This window comes from Topomyia yanbarensis, chromosome 2, assembly GCF_030247195.1.
Source record: "Topomyia yanbarensis strain Yona2022 chromosome 2, ASM3024719v1, whole genome shotgun sequence".
Classification (NCBI taxonomy): domain Eukaryota; kingdom Metazoa; phylum Arthropoda; class Insecta; order Diptera; family Culicidae; genus Topomyia; species Topomyia yanbarensis.
Genome location: NC_080671.1, coordinates 168,133,207 through 168,157,112, shown reverse-complemented (window position 1 = coordinate 168,157,112; position 23,906 = coordinate 168,133,207). Strand labels below are relative to the sequence as shown.

At 38.0% G+C, this 23,906-nt stretch overlaps 1 protein-coding gene across 4 annotated transcripts in view; it reads left to right on the top strand.

Annotated features, from left to right (window-relative positions):
* The window catches only part of LOC131682057 (voltage-dependent calcium channel subunit alpha-2/delta-4), a 189,378-nt gene that overhangs the window by 117,691 nt on the left and 47,781 nt on the right, over positions 1-23,906 (top strand). For all 4 annotated transcript variants that reach the window (XM_058963232.1, XM_058963231.1, XM_058963230.1 and 1 more), the window contains exons 4-6: positions 21,883-22,120; positions 22,179-22,411; positions 22,479-22,643. In XM_058963232.1, coding sequence (XP_058819215.1) covers positions 21,883-22,120; positions 22,179-22,411; positions 22,479-22,643 — 636 coding nt within the window. The remainder of the gene's footprint in view (positions 1-21,882; positions 22,121-22,178; positions 22,412-22,478; positions 22,644-23,906) is intronic.

The following is a 23,906-nucleotide window of genomic DNA, read 5'->3' as shown; positions in this document are numbered from 1 at the left end:
AGCGAAGTTAAAATTGATTTAATGTCTATGAAACATAAAACTGCTCACCACAAAAAATGCATAACTTTCAACATTTGCTAAAAATGTTTTTGCCTTTCTCATACACTCTAAAATTCATCAATCTAATCCCGACCCGGAGGGCCAAGTGTTATATGCCAATCGACTCAGTTCGTCGGGATCGGAAAATGTCTGTGTGTATGTATGTGTGTATATGTGTATGTGGAAAAAAATGAGACCTCGGTTTCTCAGAGATGGCTAGACCGATTTGCACAAAGTTAGTCTCAAATGAAAGGTACAACCTTCCCATCGGCTGCAATTGATTTTTTTTATTGATTGGACTTCCGGTTCCAGAGTTACGAGTTGAAGAGTGCAATCACACATCAAATTCCCATATAAACTGAAATGAAACATTTGCAAAATCAAATTTGTATTTTTGATGCCAAATGACTTTAAAATGCATGAAACATTGAGATTTGATGTAAACTCGAAAAAAATAATGTTTGACAAAAATTGACTTTTTTGGACTTTTGCACATTTTTGCATTTCTCATATAGAAAGGTTATGCAATCACTCTAAAAATCGACAATCATACCGGCCCGGAGGGAGTATGCAGTAAGGGGTTGCTACTTTAAAACTAGTTTAAAATTTCTTAACAAGTTGAAAATTTTTGGCAGGACCCGGACCTCCCGGATCTTTCTCCATGATCCGCCGCTGGTTTCAAGCGATGTTTCAGTATCACATAGTATCTCAAGATCGTGGCTGTTGATCCATTGTATGTATGTGCAAATCGTACTGAACATGTACCATTCATTTCCACCATTGTATTGAACATAACCAGCCATGGAATCGTAGTCTGGACGAATGAGAAAAGCACAATTGCACCACTAGGTGGATTAAAACAGGTTTTTATTTTGGCAATGCGTCGAGTTGAGACGAAAACGTAATATGATTAATAACGAGGATAACACTTTCCGAATGTAGAGAGAAATTTATGAAAAATGACGATTTCCATGCGACTCTAGCAGGTCCTGATCGATTTTGATGAGCATTTCATTTTTGTTGTATGGCCAATTATATGTATAGGTCAAATGCTCAAAAACGGTAATTTAAGGATAGCATCATTCTTAAACCGCCAATCTCGGAGGTTTAGTATTTTCGATGAGTTTTACAAACGTTAAACAGCGCTTCATTTGATAAAATAATTCTGACGGTATATCGTCCAAGAAGTATTTATGGTGAATTTTCTCAGGTTAACATTCATGACTACAATAAAGACTCAACAAATTCGCTAAACACACGAACTCTGTTACTATTTTCTGAAAAATAATTCTGCTTAATTTTAAAACTTCAAAAATTATGGTTTCGGAATTATGCCGTTTGGACAGTAAGATCGATTTTCACCAAACCCTCACCAAACCGAATTTCTGGCTACGCCGCTGACTTCAAGTAAGTAGAAACAAAGTCGTTCTACGCTCGTTCACAAGAAACTTCTTCGAATGCTGAATATCTATTTTTATAAATTGAAACCCCGATTTTATCAGCGAAATATGAACATATGTTTGATGGGCTCTAGCAGACGAACAAGACTAAATTCGAGTAAATCCTTTCTTGAGCATGTTTTCCTTATCATGAAGATGGAAATATGCAAAAATAAAAAGTTCATCATAATCAGAAATAGTTATCAGACTACATCAAGGGACGGGAAGAATATTTTAACAGCTTCAGTTTATTATAAAGAAAAAAAATTGCCCGATTTAGTCAATGTCCCTATTTTGTCAGCCTAAAATGCATCACGAGACTGATGAAAATGGGTCTTTATTGTATGTATTATTCACTGTGTTTCACATTAATAGGTACATTTCATTTTTGGGGATTTTTTATTGCTTCGAACTACAACAATTTTTAGGTAGTTTTCAAGGGACTATAGACTTCTTCCAAAATTTGGCGAACCTATTCCAATTCGTATACCAATTAATTGGTATACTTAAGGGTTTATATGTTGCAGATAGAGAAAAAACTGAAATTTTCAGCTTTTTTCCTACACAATATTACGAAAGCAATTTTACCTAATAAGTTTATGAAAATTATAAACTATTTGAAATTTTTTAATAGTGTTATTTTTTATTTAACCGCGATTTTTTAATAAATAGTGACCAAATCAAGGAAGTCACCTTTAGAAAAAGTCGATATCGAAGTAAAATTTGGAACTATGCACGCATGCACTTCAGAGATAGCGTGATATCAGAAGCTGCGATTTCATTTCAACGCTTTTTTGTGAAAAGGGCGATACTTACAATTGTAAACATAAGGCTTTTTTCATACATGCGAATGGGGGCTTTGAAACGCAACAAATTAACCTAAAAATTTGGATTCTACGATATTGTTTTCTTAAACTACAGCAAAAAATACAACGGGCGAAACTGTATTTTGTTTGTTTATTTAAGGCTCAAGTTACCTCAAGGCTTGGTAGTGTGCGTAAGAAAAATTGTGCTCAGCTTTGCCACCAGATAATCCATTTAAATCTTTTCAAAACTCTAAAAGAAGAATATCAGTCGATTTATTAGATCATCACGATTCAATTCATGCAAAATACCTGCCGGAAAAGCCATCGGCTTAGCTGAATGGTGCTTTTGAAAATGTGGCTGTGGTTTTTTCATTGCGCTGTTGTGTTGCATGCCCCAGCACGGTGTGGTAGTGTGACAAAAAATCACAGCCACTTTTTCAAAAGCACCATTTAGCGAAACCGATAGTTTTTCCAGCAGCTATTTTGTATGATTTGAATCGTTGTGATCTGATAAATCGGCTGATATTCTTCTTTTAGAGTTTTGAAAAGGTTTAAATGTATAATCCGGTGGCAAAGCTGAACACAATTTTTCCTACCCATACTACCCAGCGTTCAAAACTAATACATGCTCAAAAAAGGTAACTTGAACCTTAAAGTTTCGCCCTCCACGCTCCATGCAAACAAACAGGGCGATACTTTTTTTGCTAGCAGTTTTGAGGCGAAACTGTTTTTTTCGTATTTTTTAGGAATATTAAGCTGATACCAGCTGTAAATAGTAACAATGATCGCTATTGAAAAAACCCGGACGAAATCGGTGGTGTAAAACGTTGGTTATTGTAAAAAAAACGTAAGGGCGATACTTCAATGCTGATAGGTGGGACTGAAAAGGTAAACAATCGCTAAAGGGGCGATACTATCATTTTGTCAATTTGAATAGCAAAAACAAACTTTAATTTAATAATTTCAAATACTTTATAAAGTTTTAGGTTTCGATCACTGAATCATGCAATCAAGAATGTAAAAAAAACACAATAGCTCCTAAATAGGAAATAAAACCAGGTCTGGAAATATTCACTGTTGATTTTCTTTGAATGGTATCACTGCTAGTATCGCCCTTTTCAAGAAAAAGCGTAGATTTCTTAGTTCTCAGTCGCGTTGGAAATTTGAGTAAAGTATAAACTTCAAAACAATCGATTTTTTTGGCTCAGTACAATATATAACCCCTTTAGGAAAATTCAGTTTTCCCACCACAATGCATTGATTGAGGAATTTAGATATTTCATTAACAGAGCATTAGTAATAATTCGTTTGTATGTCTATTTTATGGGCCATTTTTTCGCTTTCCCATTGCTTTGGTTTGAGATTTCTAGCACTGATGTTGTCCTATGCTGATTTGAGCGATTCTCTGAGTCCTGCCACTATCCCATGTAGTATGTGTTATCAAAAACATCACGAATCATCAAGCTCTAAATGTTCTCAAACGATATAATATCCGAAGAGAGTGATAAGAGTTATAAGAAATGTCTCATCACACTGTTAGGTGGATTAAAAGCGTTTTTTCTAAAGAGATATCTCTAATCCGATAAAGAGGCGAATGACCCTATGGTTAAAACCTCTATGACCAAAATAAAAGATGACCTTACTTAAATGACTTTGTTTATGCCAAACGGCTCGCAGTATTTTTTTCCTGATCAGGAAGTTAAGAAATTGTCAAAAATATTTCAGGAATCTATATATTTTCATACAGACAAATCATTCTGTAGGTAATCTTCACATAGTCATACGTGGGCCGGTACTAATAACACAATAATACACTCAGGTAATTTTTATGCTGTATTTTTTAAGCGGATTTTGCCATTAACGCGGTTTTTGAAATTGACGCGGTTTTCATTTATGCAGATTTTTGAATTTACGAGGTTCCCATTAACGCGAATTCTTAAATTTACGCGGTCTTCATTTACGCGGCCTGTATCCCCCGCGTTGCCAGGATTATATCGTACGAGCTAAATATGATTTTGTTGTAGATTTCACTAATTCTAAAAGCAATTCAATATGATGTAATATTTGATATCTATGCGCTAAATTTCTGCCGAAACTAGCAATTATGGAGATTTTGGAAGAAGTGGGTGGTTATTGAGTGGGTAAAACAGTGAGAATGCATATTGTCTAATAGGAGACAAGCTCGAGTCCGCGAGCCACTCCGTTCATTATTTCCAAGATTCCCGAATTGCCTAGAGACGGCCCTTCAAATGTCATACCCTTCGCAACGATCAATTGAGCGAGCATTGACGGTGTACGAGCGCTAGTTTCGGATTCGGAGAAACGTGTCGAAAAAAAGGAAACGAGTCATTTTTGTAGATTCCATCCGATTACGGAAGATCCTCTTTCCATCAGGATGGTAATTGTGCCGAATTTAAGTCTCTCTTCCTTTTACCAGCAGTGGCTTTACCTAGACGAGGGAAGACGAATATGCGGCGGGTACGGTACGGATGGGGCCACAGGGATTGTAAAAGCTTTAAGTTTTTTCTGCCGCGCCAAGGGATGAAATGGTGTCAAAGTGATTTCAGATCTGAGAAAAGTTATATGAAAAGTTTTTGGTGTGCTAATGGGATGCAATTTGAGCTGGTATGGAAAGCAAATAGCGAATGGGGAGTTTAAGAATAGCGGTCAGATTGGCGAAGGAAAACACGAAATCGGTATGATATTTGAGCCAAAGTAGCTTTATCAGTTTGCGTTTTGTTATCAAATAAACCATAAACAACAGTTAGATGTTTCATGTAGGATGATACTTATTTGAGTAAATGATACATAAAGTTATGCTCTTCTTTGGGGGTGATTAACGACTGGTAATAAAGTTTGAGGTAAAGTTTTGGTTTTCAATCGTTCCTTATGTATAGCTGGAGCTCTTAGAGCAGAACTAGCATTTGGTGATGCAAATTAAGGAAGTGTCCTGCTTTAAGAGATAAATAAGAAATAGTTTCCTTGGTTATTTAATGAAATAAAGTGCAAATTAAATTTAATGAAATAAAGTGCAAATAAATTGTATTTTAATCCATTCTGAAATGTTTACACAATCTTTTCTATAACCTTATAAATATTTTCAAAAAATGCAAAAAAATATTTAGCCCAACTTTGATAATTTTGGAAGGAATTGAAATGTTGGTTATAAATCTGACGGAGAACGAAAGAAAAAATACTTAGCATTTCTCGAAGCTAGCAACTATGTTTTATACATTCGGAAGTGAAAATTATTTCCTGGGTACATATGTGTGAGTTGTCGAGTGTATACCAAATCTACACTACTATATGTTACTACAGCGTCTTCGCTTCTTTTAATGCAGCACCACAATCGAGACAAAATAATTTGTTGAAAATCCAATAATCTAGCCTATACTCTGCTTCAACTTCTCATTCCAAAATAGATAACGTGAGCGGAATTGCCATTGTTGTATTTTTTGTTGTTCTTTTCCGGCAGTGTGCAACCGCCCTTCCGAGGCAGAAGATAAAATTTGTTCGCGTGCCGTTGTTCGCAATTCCCGTATGCTTGTGTTACATGTGTAGGGAAGGTTTCTTCCGGAGTATAGATGTGGGTATTGCTAAGACAAATTTACGTATAGGAAATGATCATCCGTGAACTCTCCGATGTCCATACAAAATATATGCGCCGCTACAGATAGGGGAGACTGAGGAGACTTGATCCCCGGGGAGACTTGATCCCATCATTGTAACTCAAAGGCGGATCAGAATACATTAATCGAATATATTAGAAAGTTGCGTAGTTTTATCTAAACATAAGTTTCTTTAACACAAAAAAATAAATTGGACATGTGTTACCGAATTTTTACTGATTTAAAGAAAAAAATCTCAGAAGAACTGAAGAAGATTTATTTTCCAAATTTTCAAACTTTTATACAATTGATAAAGTCACCCACTACATACTATACTTTTGCATACAGAATTACAGGAGGATGTCAATTATATGAATACGTTATGATTGAGCTGATTTTTTTGTTCAACTATATTTGTACTAAAATTTGCTGAAATAGATGCTAGGGGTTTACTTGATCTCTTCAAATTCGTGGAGATTTGATCCCCTTCGCCATGCTTCATACACACCACTGAAAATAACCAAATTCACACCAGAATAATTGAAGTCATTGTTGCCATAAAATAACAAAAAACTGTCAAAAATGAACGCTTTATCATACAAAAACTTAACTGTAATTGTTTACTACAGTATACGTAGCAACCATGCATCCCACATTTGACGTTCCTCAACCATAATAACGACAGCTTTCAAATAATTGCACAGAGATTTGGGGAATTCGTAATAAAAATCAGGTGAGAGATGCGTAATATGTGGTAACAAAAGTAGTAATATCTAATCACAACAATTTAATCAATACCACAATACATTTGTAACATTGAATGGGGCTAGGTACCTATTTTTGCCCTATTAGGAACCACATTATTTCATTATTAATTTTATTATTTCAGCTTCTTTGCTTTGTTATTAGGAGCAATTTTTAATTCCGATTATGGAGGCTTTAACCTTAATGTCATTCGCCTCTTATTAAGAGTCAATATAATAACAAAATTGTCTTGAGAATGGTGCAAATCTTCTGTTTGAGCGCAGCAAAAACTCTAATCGAGTACCCCAATTATCGCAACACCATTTGAGCCAATGCGTTGAGCAAAGATGGCAGACGCTGCTCTAACCAAAGGCTTCCGATGGGTAGGATGATAATAGAAACAGGGCAAAATAGGCTTATTACACTACATACTCTTTTAAACACGTTTTCAAAAAATAATCAAGTGTCCCCAAATTAGGGATCGAGTCTCCACTAATCAAAGAATTTTCCATTTTTTCGTTGTTTTCCAAAAATGCCCATATCTCATGTCCAGTATAATATTTCCATGAAATTTTTTTATGATTATCAGTCAACCCTAGAAACAATATAAAACTACAAAAAATACATAATTTTTTATCATTCCACGGAGTAGGATTGAAAAATAAAAAAGGGGATCAAGTCTCCTCAGTCTCCCCTATTAATTTAATTCAGGAACTTGGTCATTACACTGGGACTATTTAGAACATATAGTATTAAGTGTTGCATCAATTTGATATCAAGGTTTTACTGGTCAATGCATAACTTCGGAACTGGAAGTCGGATCTGAATGAAATTCGATAGCAATCGATAGGATCTATCAAAAGGTACAAACCTTTCATTTGGAATTGATTGAAAAAAAAATCGGTTTTGCGGTCTTCATTGTGACTTAATGGAATGTATACCTACAACTTAGGGGCAAAACATAATCGATAAAGGCAGGTTCGATACCCAACCCCGCACATAGTGTTTTTTAGATCTTAGAGATTTTTCTGAAAGGGATTTTTCTAGCCCGAAAAAAGAGGCAAATGACCCTAAGGTCGAAACCTCTAGAATTGAAACAAAAGAAGTACAACTTATAGAAGGGAATACTGTTTCTAAAAGTTGTAGTTTCAATTCACTGGTGGATTGGTTATTATTAATTAGTATTGTCCAATCAGTAATGATTGTTAAACCTCAATGGTGGTTACATTAAGTAACTACTTCACCAGGAACCAAGAAAGCAATATCAATAAATAAGCAGGATACCAAGAAGAACGTTGTCCACAAAATTAAAATTACATAATGGACTGGTGGCTCTGTTAAGCTCGCGCTTCGAGCCGGATCAATAAAGTAAAAACAATTCGAACACTTTGTTTTTATTCGAAGATTAGGAAAAAATGAATAAAAATACACACACATCCCTGTAAAAACCCTGTGAAAATCTACTCTTGGATTAAAGCGGTCTGCTCATCCACGTAAAATATAGAGAGTATGTGTGAAATTTCGCTCGAATCGGAGAATGATAGGATTTTCCCATGAAATTGCTCAACTATAGTCGCGCGACCACGCTGAAAATAAAAATACGAAAGAGCAAAGATTTTGTATCAATTTCCGTCCAAGTTATTTGTAGCGCTGAACACTACAAGACATACCGCAACACACCAGTAGGTTAGCCTCTGACATTTTTCCAATAAAATACATTCCTGGCGTGTGTCAGCGGCAGGAAGGCGGTAACGAAAAACAGTTTCATATTTGTTGCATTCCCGTTTTGCTATTATTTATAGGTTATACAGCGATTGGTTTCAACCGGTGGTAAATTCGCCTCCGAGGGTGAATTCAGTTGTTCTAGGGGCTGATTTATGATTTAGTAAATGTTGATATCATTTTTCACGTGTTTAGGATGAACAGCATTTCGTTGATGTTTGTGATTACTGTCAAAATATGCCACAAATTCTACCCTGACGCAATTCTACCCATTTCTAGCCTGTGTGGTTTAAATTCAATAATATTTGTAAACGAATACAACTTCTATTTTTAGCTAGTTTATTTGACACGGCTAATTGGGGACCATCCATAAATGACGTAGCATTATATGGGTGAGGGGGGAGTTTTGTATTTTGTGATGATGTGTGAAGACAGGGGGGTCATGTCATGCTACGTAGCTTTTTTAAAGGGGAATAATTAACATCATTTATTATTTTTTTTTTAATTGTTGTGACAAGGGGGGAAGAGTTACCGTCAAGCTACTTAGTTACCAGGGGGGGGGGGGGTATTTAAAGGATTGTGGCGAAATGCTACGATGGGGGAGGGGTGAGTTAAAAATCACTCAAAAAATTCTACGGCATTCATGGATGGTCCCTTGCGGTAACTTAAGAGAGCCGCTGGTTTTCTATGTATTTACAGTATGTAAAAATAAGAATAAATAAAAATTAATAGCATTGAGTGGCAATCGGATCTGGTGATCGCAACTTTTCTTGTTATCGTTCACGTCAATGTCATCATCGTTGAAGTTGTAGATTGTAGTGCTGTCGATCAGATGTTCTTCCTTGACGCGGCTCGCCCTCGATGTGCATTTCCTCATCTAGCAAGGTCATAATCTTGTAGATACCTTATTCCTTATTATCTTATTATTAGATCTTGTATTCCATTGACAACAAGTGCTCCACAGTGGCAACTTTCTTCGCCCCAGGGCACAGTGCTTCCATTCCTTAACTCTTACGTCCCCAACCCCCATTTCAATGAAAATATTAAATTTCAAAATAATGGTTCTCAGCCGAGTTATAACCAAATTTGTTACCGTTTGGGTACTTTGCCCTATGCAGCTATGGGAAGTGAGTAGTAAGAACATGAGAGAGGCACAGGTCATACTGCTGTTCACTACAAATGAGCGCAGACCGATGAGTGCTTATCTACCATAAAAACACTAGTAACCGGTTATAATTAGTTACATATATACACATATGATGTTGAGAATAAATAATTAAATAAATGTATTTCGAAAATTATTACTTTTGTAGTTAGGTTAATGTTAATGTTTGTAAATTATAAGAAAAAGATAAAATACTCCACTATAATATATGCGACTAACGGTCAATTTAAAAATCCTAGAATAAAATTTGTTAAACAGTACACTTAAGATTAGAACACAAAACACATACATTCACTGACTGGTCTGCCGGAAAAGGAGGAAAATGCGAGAAGTTTTGGAAAAAGATAAGAAAAGAGAGGGAATTGGTTAAGGATAGGTGGCTATTGGATTAATAATTTCATTAGGTTCACTTTACGACCGAACAGCCCAGTGATCAGATAGAAAGTTTAACTGAAAAAGTTAGTGAGTAAAACAGTAAGGCAATATTCTGAAATCAAAAGTTATTTATAAGAAAAGCGTGAAAGCATTTAAAATTATACAAGAATCAGGTATGTCAAAAACAAACTACACTCATGTACCCAGTAGCATAATCTCATTAAAGTAGTAGCCTAACTTTACACCATCCGCCAATTTCCCTCTAACCAGGACCCATTCGGTTTCTTTTACGAAACCTTCGAGAAGTGCCGCACGAGTGGAAATCCCGTGCCTTAAAAGCCCAGGAAACAATACGAGATCAGAACCTTTCATAACGACCACGCGGGTCCAGACAACCGCTACCCTTGTGGGAAAAGTAATCGCCGCACGTGGAAAACCAAACCCACCCATCCAAACGACCAGCTCAAGGAACGCTTCATACGGTCGCTACCGAGTTCATCCGTCGAGTATCCAGCAGCATCGAGCGCATGTTCATTCGCCGAAGCGCCCCGTATGCTCAAATAGTCGACCACACATCCAGCCAACAGGTCGAACACCGACGATACCTTCATTCACTTCATTCACCAAACCCCCGAAGGTCGGGAAATCGTCACCAGCAGCAGATCCAGTCATCGTCGGCCGGCCGCAAATACAAACACACATTGTAGGTAATAAAATTAAAGTTGAATTGATTCGAGTCGCGTTCTTGTCGTTCTGATTGGTGTCCCTATGCCGACCTTGAGAGTCCCGTCTCTCACGCTCGAGCTTGCCTGTGCAAAAGAGGCCGTTGAGAGCCCACCCCAGACGGTCCCCGTGGCTTGATCAGGGACTAGGGGTTTGTCGAAGTCCGTCTGACCAAGAAGTAACAAATTTGATGCGGTTTTTTGGAAACGATCACAAAATTTGTCCAGTTTAAGAAACTAAAGCCATCTCTCCGGAACTGACCGTATCCGGATAACTTGTTGGGAGTACTGGGGTTACCTCCCTTGCCGAAAAGCGAAAAACTTTTATAGTGGTTTTCAACCCAGTCTTGAGACGCATAATACTTCATAATCTTGTAAAAAAAGCATTGACAACATGAGGGTTTTTGGACGAATCGGACACACCCAGGTATGTTCCGGGAACCTGGTTCCACCGGCAAAGAGTACAATTTTCGATCGATTATAAAACTCATCTTGCGGCATGTCAAACTTCATATTTTGCAAAACAGAAGCAGTGGAGAACATTTTAAGGGGTTGTTGGTCAAATTGGACACGCACACCGGGATATTCCGAGAACCTGGTACCTTTCCGACTGGTTGCAGAACCCGTCTTGCAGCACTTTAAACTTCATGATTTTATAAATCAAACACACTGGAGGACATTTTGAGAGCTTTCGGACTAATTGGCCACACCTCGGAGTATTCCGGGAACCTTGTTCTTCCAGCCAGAAAACCCATCTTGCGGCACGTCAAACTTCATGACTTTGCGAAACAAGTCTGTTAAAGGCCATTTGAGGATTTTTGGTCTAATTGTACAAACTCCGGGGTATTCCGGGAACTTGGTTCTTCCGGCAAAGAGGACATTTTTCAACTGGTTGCAAAACCTTGTGTCACTTCAAACCTCATTATTTTTCAAAACAAGCACACCGGATGACATTTTGAAAGCATTCGGATGAATTGACCACTACTCGGGATATTCCGGGAACCTGGTTCCTCCGGCAAAGAGGACACTTCGATCGGTTAGTAAATCCATCTTGGCGCATGTCAAACATCATGACATTGTAAAGTAAGCATATAAAAGGCCATTTTGAATGTTTTAGGTCTAATTGGCCACACTCCGAGGTATATCGGAAACCTGGCCCCTGCGGCAAGAGGACAATTTTCGATCAATTATAAAACTCGTCGTGCGGTATGTCAAACTTCATGAATTTATAAAACAAGTGCACTTAAGGATATTTTGAGGGTTTTGGTCAAATTGGATATAACCTTGGGTATCCCGGGAACCTGGTTCCTCCCGCAAGGAAAACACTTTTGAACTGGTTGCGAAATCCGTCTTGCGACACTTCAAACATCATGATTTTGGAGATTAAGTTCACTGCAGGACATTTTGAGGATTTTTGTCAAATTGGCAACATCCCAGGAAACCGGGTTCTTCCGGCAAAGAGGACACACCGGGTTCTTCCGGCAAAGAGGACCCCGACTATGTTTGAGTGCCGACAACCGATTTTAGTAACCTTTTTCAAAACTGAACCAAAAAAATTATGCTATTGGCACAAAAAGAACGTGCCAATATAACACATAAATAACAGTTGCTCTTCTACTCTCGACCCAGACGGTTGTGTTTTAGTTATCGCAGTTATAGACAAAACCTATACAGAAAGAATAGGGACAAGGCCGATATAAAGATAAGTAGACAATTGATTTGAATTTTCTTTCTCTCCGGTTGTTGTAACATTATAGTGTAGGTAGTTTTCGAAGTGTCTTGAAGCCTTGGTCCATGCTATCGGCATGGAGCAAGACGATCCAGGTGTACCGAGCGATAATCCTCCCGGTGATGTACCTTTGTTAGAAACAAAGGCCAATAAGCGCGATCGACGCTACCCTCAGTCAGCTACAGGCCCGTTTGAAATATTTATTCGTCAAATAGAAAAACCCATCATAGTATCCGCTGAGCTGCATAAAAGCTTCAAGACAGTCAAAGAAATTCGCAAAGTCAGTTTTAGCAAACTACGGGTGCTGTTTGCCAATCGGGAAGAGGCAAATAGCGCGGTGTGCAATGAACGTTTGAGCAATATATATAGAGTGTATATTCCTAGTAATTCCGTTGAAATTGATGAAGTCGTAAATCAGTCTGATCTCGATTTTGCACGTGTTGTAAAGGAAGGCTCTGGTAAATTTAAAGATCCCCGCGTCCCCAGGTAGAAGTACTGGAATGTCATCAACTGGTTAATGTTCTACTGGAAAATAATGTCAAATCATATGTTGCTTCACGTTCGGTTCGCATTACATTTTCCGGCACTATACTACCGGATTACCTGCATATCGATGGTGTCCTCATTCCACTTCGTATTTATTCCTCAAAGCTCATGATATGTTCTAAGTGTCACCGTTACGGCCATACAAAATTATATTGTTCCAACAAACCCCGTTGTAGTAGATGTGGCGAAATGCATAGTGATAGCTGCCTAATTCAGGAAGAAATCTGCCTACATTGTAAACAAGTCCACCCTGATCAACGAGACTGTCCGGTATATAAAAGTCGTGTAAAAAGATTCAAGATGCTTCACAAATCCAAGATAAGCTACGCCGAAATGGTACAATCTATCCCAAATACTGACTTTAGCCATCCTAATACATATGATTCTCTTAGCGAAATTTCGGTAGAAAACGATGAAACTCCCCATTGCAGTTATTCTGATGCCCAGAAACGTAGAAAGATCAATAACATTAAATCAACTAAGAAAGTAATATCTCCAGCATCTCAGAAATCGCCTAAAAATTCAGGTTTTGTATCTCAGTCTCAACCACACTCGACTCCCGTCCGCAAAAGAAAACCTTCTACTGAGGACCGTGGCTTCAAACTCAAAAAATCTGACTTCCCAAGCCTCCACCAGGATCCGATGTCAAACTCGGCTTCACTCACCAAATTTTCGATTTCTAGTATTATAATTATCTAATTTGCTACAATTGAGCCCAGTTTGGGTTGAGCTCTTAAAAAATATGATTCCCCTTCTCAGTACACTTCTTAAAAAATGTATTGAAACATGGCCACTCTTAGGTTCAATTTTTTCTACCAATGACTAGTTCTCTCCCAGCAACATTCTCGATTATCCAGTGGAATAGTAGAAGTATACTTCCCAAAATTGCCAACCTTCGATGCATCATTCAAGACACACAAGCAGATTGTATAGTAACCTGTGAGACATTTCTAACACATGATCAATTTTTTAATATTCCCTCGTTTCACTTTATTCGGTCAGATTGCGCGGTGAGAGCAGGAGGAGTATTAATTGGCATTAAAGATACATACTCTTACAAAAGAATATCACTCCCAGACTTCTCTCCGATAGAAATTGTAGCATGCTCTATACAGAATAACAGTAACTCATTTACAGTTGCTTCAATATATATTCCTCCGTCGGTTTCCCTAGATCCCAATAAGTTGCGAAACTTGATCTCTACCCTTCCGCACCCTCTTTTTCTACTAGGTGATCTCAATGCTCATGGCACAAAGCGGGGTGAACCGTACAACGATACCAGAGCTAAAATTATTTACAATCTGTTAGATGAGTTTAATATGTCCGTTCTTAATAAAGGAGATGTTACTGATATAGCATGCCCTCCCACAAGATGCAGTCGAGTGGATATTTCGCTATGCTAATCTGCAATCGCTCTCAACTGCTCATGGCACGTGTTGGATGATCCTGCTGGAAGTGATCATTTACCTATACAAGTTAAATGGCATAGCGAAAAAGCAAATATGGAACCTGATCATGTTTCTTTCGACCTTTGTAAAAACATTGATTTTAACAAGTATTCGTCTATCGTCGCAGACGCGGTACAAAAGTTCGAATTCTGTCAGTCGGAGGACATTTAGCCATTTCTTGAAAACATCATATTGCGAGCTGCTAATTTAGCACAAACAAAACCGATTTCTGAAGTAAGAAGACAGTCAAAACCTCCTACAGTATGGTGGGATAGAGATTGTACAGACATTGTCAAACAACGAAAGGCGGCCGGTAAAGTATTTAAAAAGTATGGGAAGATTGAACAATTCCTGTACTACAAAAAAATGGAAGCAAAAAGTAAGAAGTTACTAAAAGAGAAGAAGAGGAATTACTGGAAAAAATATGGTTGAGTCACTCACGAGAGAGACAGCTATGAGCACTCTGTGGAATACGGCTCGTAGACTTCGCAATTTCGTACCTATTGCTTCTAACGTCGATGAATACAATTCAGAATGGATGGAACATTTTGCGTTAAAAATATGCCCGTTTTTCGTAGAGGTTGAACCCCCGAATTTTCCGAACAGTCCTAGCCCATATCCGTATTTAAATCAAGATTTCTCGTTAGATGAGCTTGAGAGCGCGCTTAGTTGTTGCAATAATTCATCCCCAGGGATTGATGGCATTAGATTCTCGCTTATCAAAAATCTTTCTTGTTCGGCAAAGTCTCTTTTGCTACAATCATTCAACTGGATGATTTCCAACAATTGGATCCCAGAATCTTGGAGAAAAGTTAAAATTATTGCAATAATAAAACCTGGCAAGGATGCATCATTAGCGGATTCCTATCGCCCTATAGGACTGCTGTCGTGCATTCGTAAAACATTTGAAAAAATTCTTCTTGTGCGGTTAGAGAGTTGGGCTGAAGAACATAATATTCTGTCACCTACTCAATATGGATTTCGCCAAAACCGAGGCACAAGAGACTGCCAGAATCTACTGGCTACGGACATACAGATTGCGTTCGAGTCCAAGGAAGAACTGGCTGCAGTGTTTCTTGACATTAAAGGTGCTTACGATTCAGTACTATTGGATATTTTGTGTAACAAACTGAATCAACTGGGAATCCCGGCCACGATTGCTTCTTTTCTTTTCAACCTGCTATCCACGAAAGAAATGTTCTTTTCTTTCCGCAACGAAATCAAAACTACGCGTCACAGTTTTATCGGGTTAACTCATGGTTCAGCACTCAGCCCATTACTTTACAACATTTATGTCAACGATATAGATAGATGCCTTGAAGAAGAATGCATTTTGGTGCAATATGCCGATGATGCATGCATTTGGTCGTCGGGGAAAAAAAGTTCGGATATCGAGAATAGGTTACAGACATCCCTAAATAATATTTCTTTGTGGGCGGATTCCATTGGGTTCCAATTTTCCGTTTCGAAAACCGAATCAATTGTATTTTCCAGAAAACACTCTCCCTCCACTGTAAACCTTTGCCTGTATAACCAAATGATAACACAAGTTTTATGTTGTAAATACCTTGGAATTTGGTACGATTCTAAATGCTCGTGGAAAACGCACGTGGGGGGCTCATCCAAGTGATATGATTAGGCTGTATAAAACTACCATTCTCTCTGTAATGGAATATGGGTCCTTTGTATTTCATATGACAGCAAAAACACACTTTTTGAAGCTTGAGCGAATCCAATATAGATGTTTGAGAATTTGTTTAGGAATGTTGACATCGACACACACTATGTCCGAGGAAGTTTTGGCCGGGGTGCTACCTTTAAATATACGCTTTCATCAGCTGAACAGTAGATATCCAATAACTGCCCATATAAGATCCTATCCAATAATGGAAAGGCTAGACTTGCTATTCGAAATAAAACCGGAATCAAGGTTCCTGAAAACATTCCGAGAATGTTTGACAATCCCATCTAGTAGCTCATCATTAATTCGGCATTTTAATCTCAGTACTTCTGCTAAAACGTTCCAAATTAATACCGATACCTCTTTAATACAGCAATTGTCAAATCTCCCAAAGACCATACTTACAACCCATGCCATCACCCTTTGTCGGAACAAAATGGCAGCCTTCCCAAATAAATATTTTTTTCACGGATGGCTCACGTTTTGACGATTGTGCGGGATTTGGAGTATTTAATAAACAACACGAAGCTATGTTCCAACTAGAGATCCTATGTTCTGCATACTCAGCCGAACTATGTGGCATACAGTACGCTTGCGAAGTAATAAAAACGCGTTCTCCTGAAAACTATCTGATTTGTTCAGGTAGTTTCAGCGCTATAGAGGCTATCAGTAGCATAACGGTGTCGGGCAGAACTGGTCATATGGTATTAAAAATTAGGGAAGCAATCTTTCATCTCACTGAACAGAAATATAACATTACACTACTGTGGGTCCCTTCTCACTCCGGTATAACCGGAAATGAGTTAGCTGATACCCTAGCCAAACAAGGGGCATTGATCGGCAACATTTTGCACAGGGAAAAGGACCCTCATGATTTTTTGCGCTGTTGAATAAAATGGCTATAGATAATTGGCAGAGACAATGGTCGTCGAGTGAATTAGGAAGATATTGCTACAGCATCCGTCCTTCCGTAGAGCGTATTCCTTGGTTCTGTAATATAGACACTGATAGATTGTTTATAAAAAATATGACAAGACTCATGGCGAATCACTATACACAGAATGCCCATCTTTTCAGGATAAATCTTTCGGAAACAAATTTGTGCATGTGCGGGTTGGATTATGGTGAAATAGATCATCTTATATGGCGATGTGAGCGATACCAAGACTCGAGAAACTTGATGCTCGTGGATCTTCATAGAATAGGCAGAACCGAACACACTCCGATACGAGATATACTGGGAATGTTGGACATACGATTTATGATGCGGATAAACAAATTTATAATCGACGCGAAAATTCAACTGTAAACTATATATGACAACTCTGTATTTTTTCTGATTGTCCTTATTTTACTTCGTATTTTTATTTTTTTCAAATTGTTATTAACAAAGAAAATCGGCCCAGAGATGGTGGTTAGCCAAAGAGCCTAAATAAAAAAAAAGAAAATAACACATAAATAAAATATAATAGTATGATCATATATGCTTTCTGTCAAAAGTTACATAGGGGTGCCGCCAACCGACTGTGTCTCATTTGGTTAAGGGGGGGGGGGGGGGGGGGGGGTAAGGGTAAAGATTTGTGCGTGAAAAAAAAACTTTTCCGCGATTTTTTTTAAACTTTGTGTGAAGTGAATTGATCGAAACTTTTGTACATTATAATATATCATTTCAATAAAATTTTGTATTTTTTCTATGCAATAATATCGACAAACGACTCGGTGGCGAAGCTTTCTGTAGAATGTCTCTGGAAAAAAACACGATTTGCTGTGTTGACTGCCATTTAAAAACTACTTAACCGATTTCTTTCAAATTTTGCATACACATTCTATGCAAAAAATACCTAACCCCTACGTTGAGTTTTCGAGATACAGAAAAAATACCGAATGTTATTGAAACCATTAGGTGGATTAAAACAGGTTTTTAAAGAAGTAATCCCCGAATCTCGGGGGAGAGAGGGTTTTGTTTTACGAATTGATTCAATTTACTAAACACAGCATAGAAACCACATCTTTCGACATAACGAGTTTGGTTAATGTTCATCCTTAGAAATAACTATGCTAAATTTCAATTGTGGAATCAGTAGCTTCGACACTTTGTTTTGAATAACTTTTTTGAAGACACGATTGATCTATGTGTTCAGAACACCCAGTTATAATTGGCTACTCATTATCCAAAAATCTTTTGATACAATGTTATTATGAACTAGGAAATACACATTTTTTAAAAAATATGAGTTTCTAATGGTAGCAATAAAAGTGTTAAAAAATTGGTTTTCATAAAATAAATATCGTTAGGTATATCTGATCTTATATACCATCAAGAGTTGTTTTAAATAGATTGCTCTTCGCAATCTACCATGGACCAATCGTGTTACCAGGAACGTTGTCAACTTATCGTCTTGGGTTTGCTGTCTGTTCGTCGAGACGTTGCTAAGGCAATTTTTATTGCTGATCAGCTTCAATCTAGAATCAACTGTTCTGATCTTCTGCAACTTGTAGATTTTGACATACATCGTCATATTCTTAGATTTTTTTCATTTTTAAGAATTTCTCGCGCCAGAAACAATTACGGCTGTAATCAGCCATTCACCAGCATGTGCCGTTTGTTCAATCGTTGCTCCAAGGTTTACGATTTTCATGTGTCACCCTAAGTAACAATTGAAGTTTTATAGCATGCTACAAGTGCAATCTAAGTATTATCAGTGGCTATAAAACTATCATAAAACCGCAATTGTTACTAGGGACGTCACGCTCTAGTTACAGGCTTCAGATATGAATATTGTACTGTTAAGGTAAATTGTATAGTATTAGTCAATGAAATGTATCATTTGGAAAGGAGGTTTTATGCAGTCTGGAGAGCGAGATTGAAAGGTTGTAAGAATCTTAGCTCAGGAGGCTATTCCCTGCTCCAAATAAACAAATAAAACATTCTCAAGAACATGGCCACAGATATCGAGTACCTAAAGAACCTTGTCGGATTAGAACATTTTTCCAATTTGCAATGTTATGAAAATTCTTCCAAGATATCTATCACTTCATACAATTTTGTGCATGTGCATTATTTACCCAATATCACCATTAATTTCATCAGGCAAATGTATATTTAAAATAGCCGCTCTTTTGACATGTTTTCTTTGGGTTTGAATGTTTCGTGTTCCACTAGTCAGTAACTGATACTAACTTGCTGCCAGTTAGACGATAATTCCAATGCATTAGGCGTTCAGATACGTTGTGTGAAATGTTTGTATTTAGTATCTAACTGGCGTGAATTTGTTGTTTGTTTGGATTTGAGGTCTACCTGATAGTAGGATGGTATCAGTTACTTATGAGAGGAACACGACACATTCAAATTCAACTTTTCTAAGATAGGTGTTTTTCCTTCATGCGCAAACTAATTCTGGGCAGCCGACCATGTTTTTTTCTTTTAAAGAGTAAAAGCTAAAAATGCATTGTTCTTATTGCTCTATACAGTTGAGACCCGTTTTTATCAGCCCCGTGGCGAATTTCAGGCTGATAAAACAGTGACATTGATAAAATCGGGACATATATTTTTCTTTCTTTTTAATAAAACGAAGCTCTTAAAATATTCTTCTTCTGTCCTTAGATATAGCCTCACAACCCTTTCTGATTATTTGCTTAAAGTTCCCCTTAAGGGGGTCTGACAGCGCAAAATTTAATAAAAAAATAATATTTTCATTTTTGCATTTTTCGGATCTCTGAGATAAGCGGATATATGACCAAGAAAGGATTCACTCAAATTCAACTTGGTTCGTTTGCTGGAGCCCATCAAACTACCAACTATAAATTTTCATATGAAGGTGATAAAATCGGGTCAAAAAGCTGATAAAATCGGGGGTAGAAAAAATCGGTGGCTGATAAAATTGGATGCTGATAAAATCGGGTCGCCACAGTATTTTCATTCTCAGTGTCGATCATTGCCACAATTGATTTTGACTAGTTTGAGACAACCGGAATACGGCATTTTCCAAAATGTTCCTTATTTTCTCCGTAGAACTAAATGTATGTTCGGTACATTCTTGTTGATTTGTTATCATACTGTGTATTTGTAATTGTGAGATTTTTTAAAGTTAAATTTAGGACGGAATACAGAAATTTATACAGATATTTGCGGCTTTCTCAGTCAGTACCGCTAGGCAAACAATTTTTTGCGAATTTATGAACGTTCCATTCAGTTTAATCGTTTTTGTAGTAGTCTTCCATGCAAAGACACCCTCCCAGTAAAGTTTTGCCGAAAATAAGCTGACATTTTGGCTGGTTCCATATAGCATTCCGGCTCCAGCGACACAATCGATTCTAACTAGAATCGGTTGTGTCGCTGGAGCCGGAGCACCATCTAGAACCAGCCAGCATTCCAGCTCATTTTCCGGCTAAACTTAACTGGGCTAACTCTCATCGTTTACAATTAAAGACTACGACAAAAAACGATTTAACTATATTTCCTTTGAAAAAGGTCACCAAAAAAAACGGAAGGGTCGAGGAATTTAAAAAACTAATCCTACACCCAAAACAAAAATCTCTTGCAATTATTGCAAGCGACAATCACTTGCAAATAATGTTAGCATCGCTTGCAATTTTGCAGTTAAAGCCGCTTGCAATTGTTGCAAGCATATAAAATCACTTCATCTCTCGCTATACGTACATACGTTTCTTCAACACACTGTCAAAGGATTACCACCACATTCACATGCCTATGCTGGTTGGTATAGCAACGCACGGCGAGTTTTTATTTTCCGTCTACTTTTTATTCATTCCTCACCAACATCATCAAACACAGTTTTGTGGTTTATTCATTACACACGAGACGGCATCAAATTGCGGATGTGACAATTGTAAGAGTTTTAACGCCCTGATCTTATGTGTAAGGACAGATCAGTGCTTATAGTTAGCGCTATGATGCGGAAAGGCCAGAGTTCAAATCTGGCTGCTTGTTTTACTTTTTTCATTAATCGTGAAATCATCTAAGTGTTTATATATGGCTTTTATCCACTTATTACTATCTGGTAGTATGGTTGGGTGGATAAAGCATTGCTTAGCGATCTGTTTGTGCAGGATTCATTTTTCAATGCCAACAGTCTTTTTTTCTAACGCATATTGGCCACCAATACACATACATCGCTAATACATAGGCAAAATTAGGTTTTTCTGTTTCTTGCATTGCATGCAAGGAAGCTTCTTGCAATTTTCGCACATTACCAGAACGCTTGCAATTTTTGCTCGTATTTATTGCATTAATGTAAGCGAATCTTACCGGGTACGTTTTGGGTGTAAGGATTAAATTTTTGACACATGTTATTGCGGTTGCAGAATGAAATACCTAGTGGCTCTCATGATATTATGGCTCAACAATTAGGAATCCAAACGCCTCTATTGCAATAAAATTTTAATTTCCCATTCATTTGATACGAATGTATCGTTATTGACATCCCTCGTACGCAATGGTGGCGCCGGCTTCATTCAAAATGACATCATTTTTTGCTTTTGTCAGAAACCATCTACTGAAAATACTTCCGATCTATTATGTTTGAACAGCAAGCTTCCATGTTTAAAGCATTTTCCTACACGATACGATACTGCAAATGGTTTTTCTTTTATCGGCGTGATGTGTTTGCCTGTTGCACTACACATATGTGTGTGTTATCAAGAAAGAAAAAAAAACACTGAAGTGAAAGCATGAGGCCGAAGACAGGGCTCTGATGCTTTCAAGCTAAAAATGTATTAGCTGAACCTAATGCGATTTTTCACACTTTTTACTCTATTGCTACCATCATATATCATACTTCTGGACCTGCCTGTGTCTATCCGTGTTGATTGGTGATGACATCCATTGAACCTCACAGCGAATAATGGATTCGGCGGAACAGGCAGCTCTTTCGGAGTCGGATCCTGAGTCCGGTGCAACCAAGGGACACGGGGGTGCATTTTACGATGCAAGACGAATTAACGAGTACCAATCGGATGGGCGACTGGCGGACGGCTCACGGCAGATGCTGTTGAGACACATGCGACGGTTCGAGGGCTATCCGGTTAACATCAGTCTAAGCTCAGTGCTGGTACCTGGCGGTGTTAATATTGATGGTAAATTTTCGATTTTGTTTGGCGTAACGCAATACGGAAATATATTTGTTTTGTATAGATTCGGAAACACAAGCCGCCATCAAGTGGTCTTCTCATTTAGATCCACTTTTTGCGAACAACATTGAACGCGATTCGGCACTATCCTGGCAGTATTTTGGGTCTAGTACCGGATTTCTCCGTAGATTCCCCGGTACGGCATGGCCTCCGGAAACGTCGTACGGTAGTAAGGAGATCAGCGACTTCCGAACCGAAGATTGGTTTATTCAGGCTGCTTCTTCGCCGAAAGATGTGGTATGTAGTACAGTTGATTTTTCCTAAAACTAATTATACTTTACTGTTTTCATTTTCTTTACGGCAGATTATCCTGTTGGATTCTTCGGGATCAATGAGTGGCAAGGAGTATCAGTTGGGAATGGCTACAGCATCCGCTATAATGGATACTCTCGGTGACGATGATTTTTTCAACTTGATATCCTTTTCCGATCAGGCGAAAGTGATCGTGCCATGTTTCCAAGATAAAATGGTAAGCTTTTATTTGGTTATTTCTTAAGGTAACTTTACTGATAAAACACGAATGTTTTCGAAAAGACTGCTTTATGAATGATTTTAGAATAATTTTATTCAAAAAATTCTATAATAATTTGACATATTAGAGCGATTTAAGTGATGGGGTTCGAATGTACCCCACAAAGCCGTTTACCTATAGAAAAAGTCACGAAACCGTTGTAGAGTTCAGGCTATCTTAAGACTAGGATACAGTTCGACATACAATTGATTTTTATTGAGAAAAGGGGGAGGAGAGGTGTCACTAAAAGCTATATTACTTAGGTTTTTAATTCAGGTTTTTATCAAGAAATCTTATTGATTTCAACAATTAAATTTAGAATAATATAATTTCGTTTTTAGAATAGAGCCAGATATTCAGAGGTATCCAAATCGGTATAGCAGCAGTTGTATCAGGGACATGACGACATGAAAAGAATAACAAAACTTGCAGCTTTCATGCATACGGAACGTCAGAGACATCGAATAGAGTCCCAGGCCCGGGTTGATGGGTGGTATGGTTCGGCTCCGCAGGAAATCCTTTAAAAGTGGTCAGACCATTAGTTTGCTCTCGATTCAAATTCCTGTTGCGCACGAATAGTGGAATGGATGACGGCGGTCATACAGTGCAAACTGGTGCTGGTCGGCTCCACAAGTCAAGACAAAAACTTTAAAAAACGAGAAATAACAAGAGTGGGGAATCTTTATTGTTTTTAGAAAAATGTAAATTTGAAGCATATAGGGGAGATCGCGAGTTGCGAGGATATCCTGAACTGGGATGTTAGGTGGTCTACTTCGGGCCCTAAGGAAATCCTTTAACTGAGACCTGGCGTTACAATTCCCGTCACATACCCAGACAACGTGCTCGATGTCGTGATAGCCCTCATCATAAGCGCACAGACTACTCTCTGCAAGCCCAATATGCCACAATGGCGCATCCAACGTGTAGTGGTTGGTCATAAATCGGGAATTTACGCGAATGAAATTCCAACCCACATCCATTTCCCTGAACCATCCCTCTGACGATTGAAAATTGAATTGGTATTTCATAGATGGCACCTTCTAAAGCGTCGGCGCTTGTTAAAGAGTTGGCCTTTTCATTACCCCCGGGGTGGAGCTGTGAGGAGAAACCCAAACAAAGGTAATCTGGCATGATTTTTCACGATAACGTATTCTTCTGGAGAAGATACTGCCGTATCTTCCCCAGAACAATTGATTTCTGAGCTCTATCACACGAAGAGTT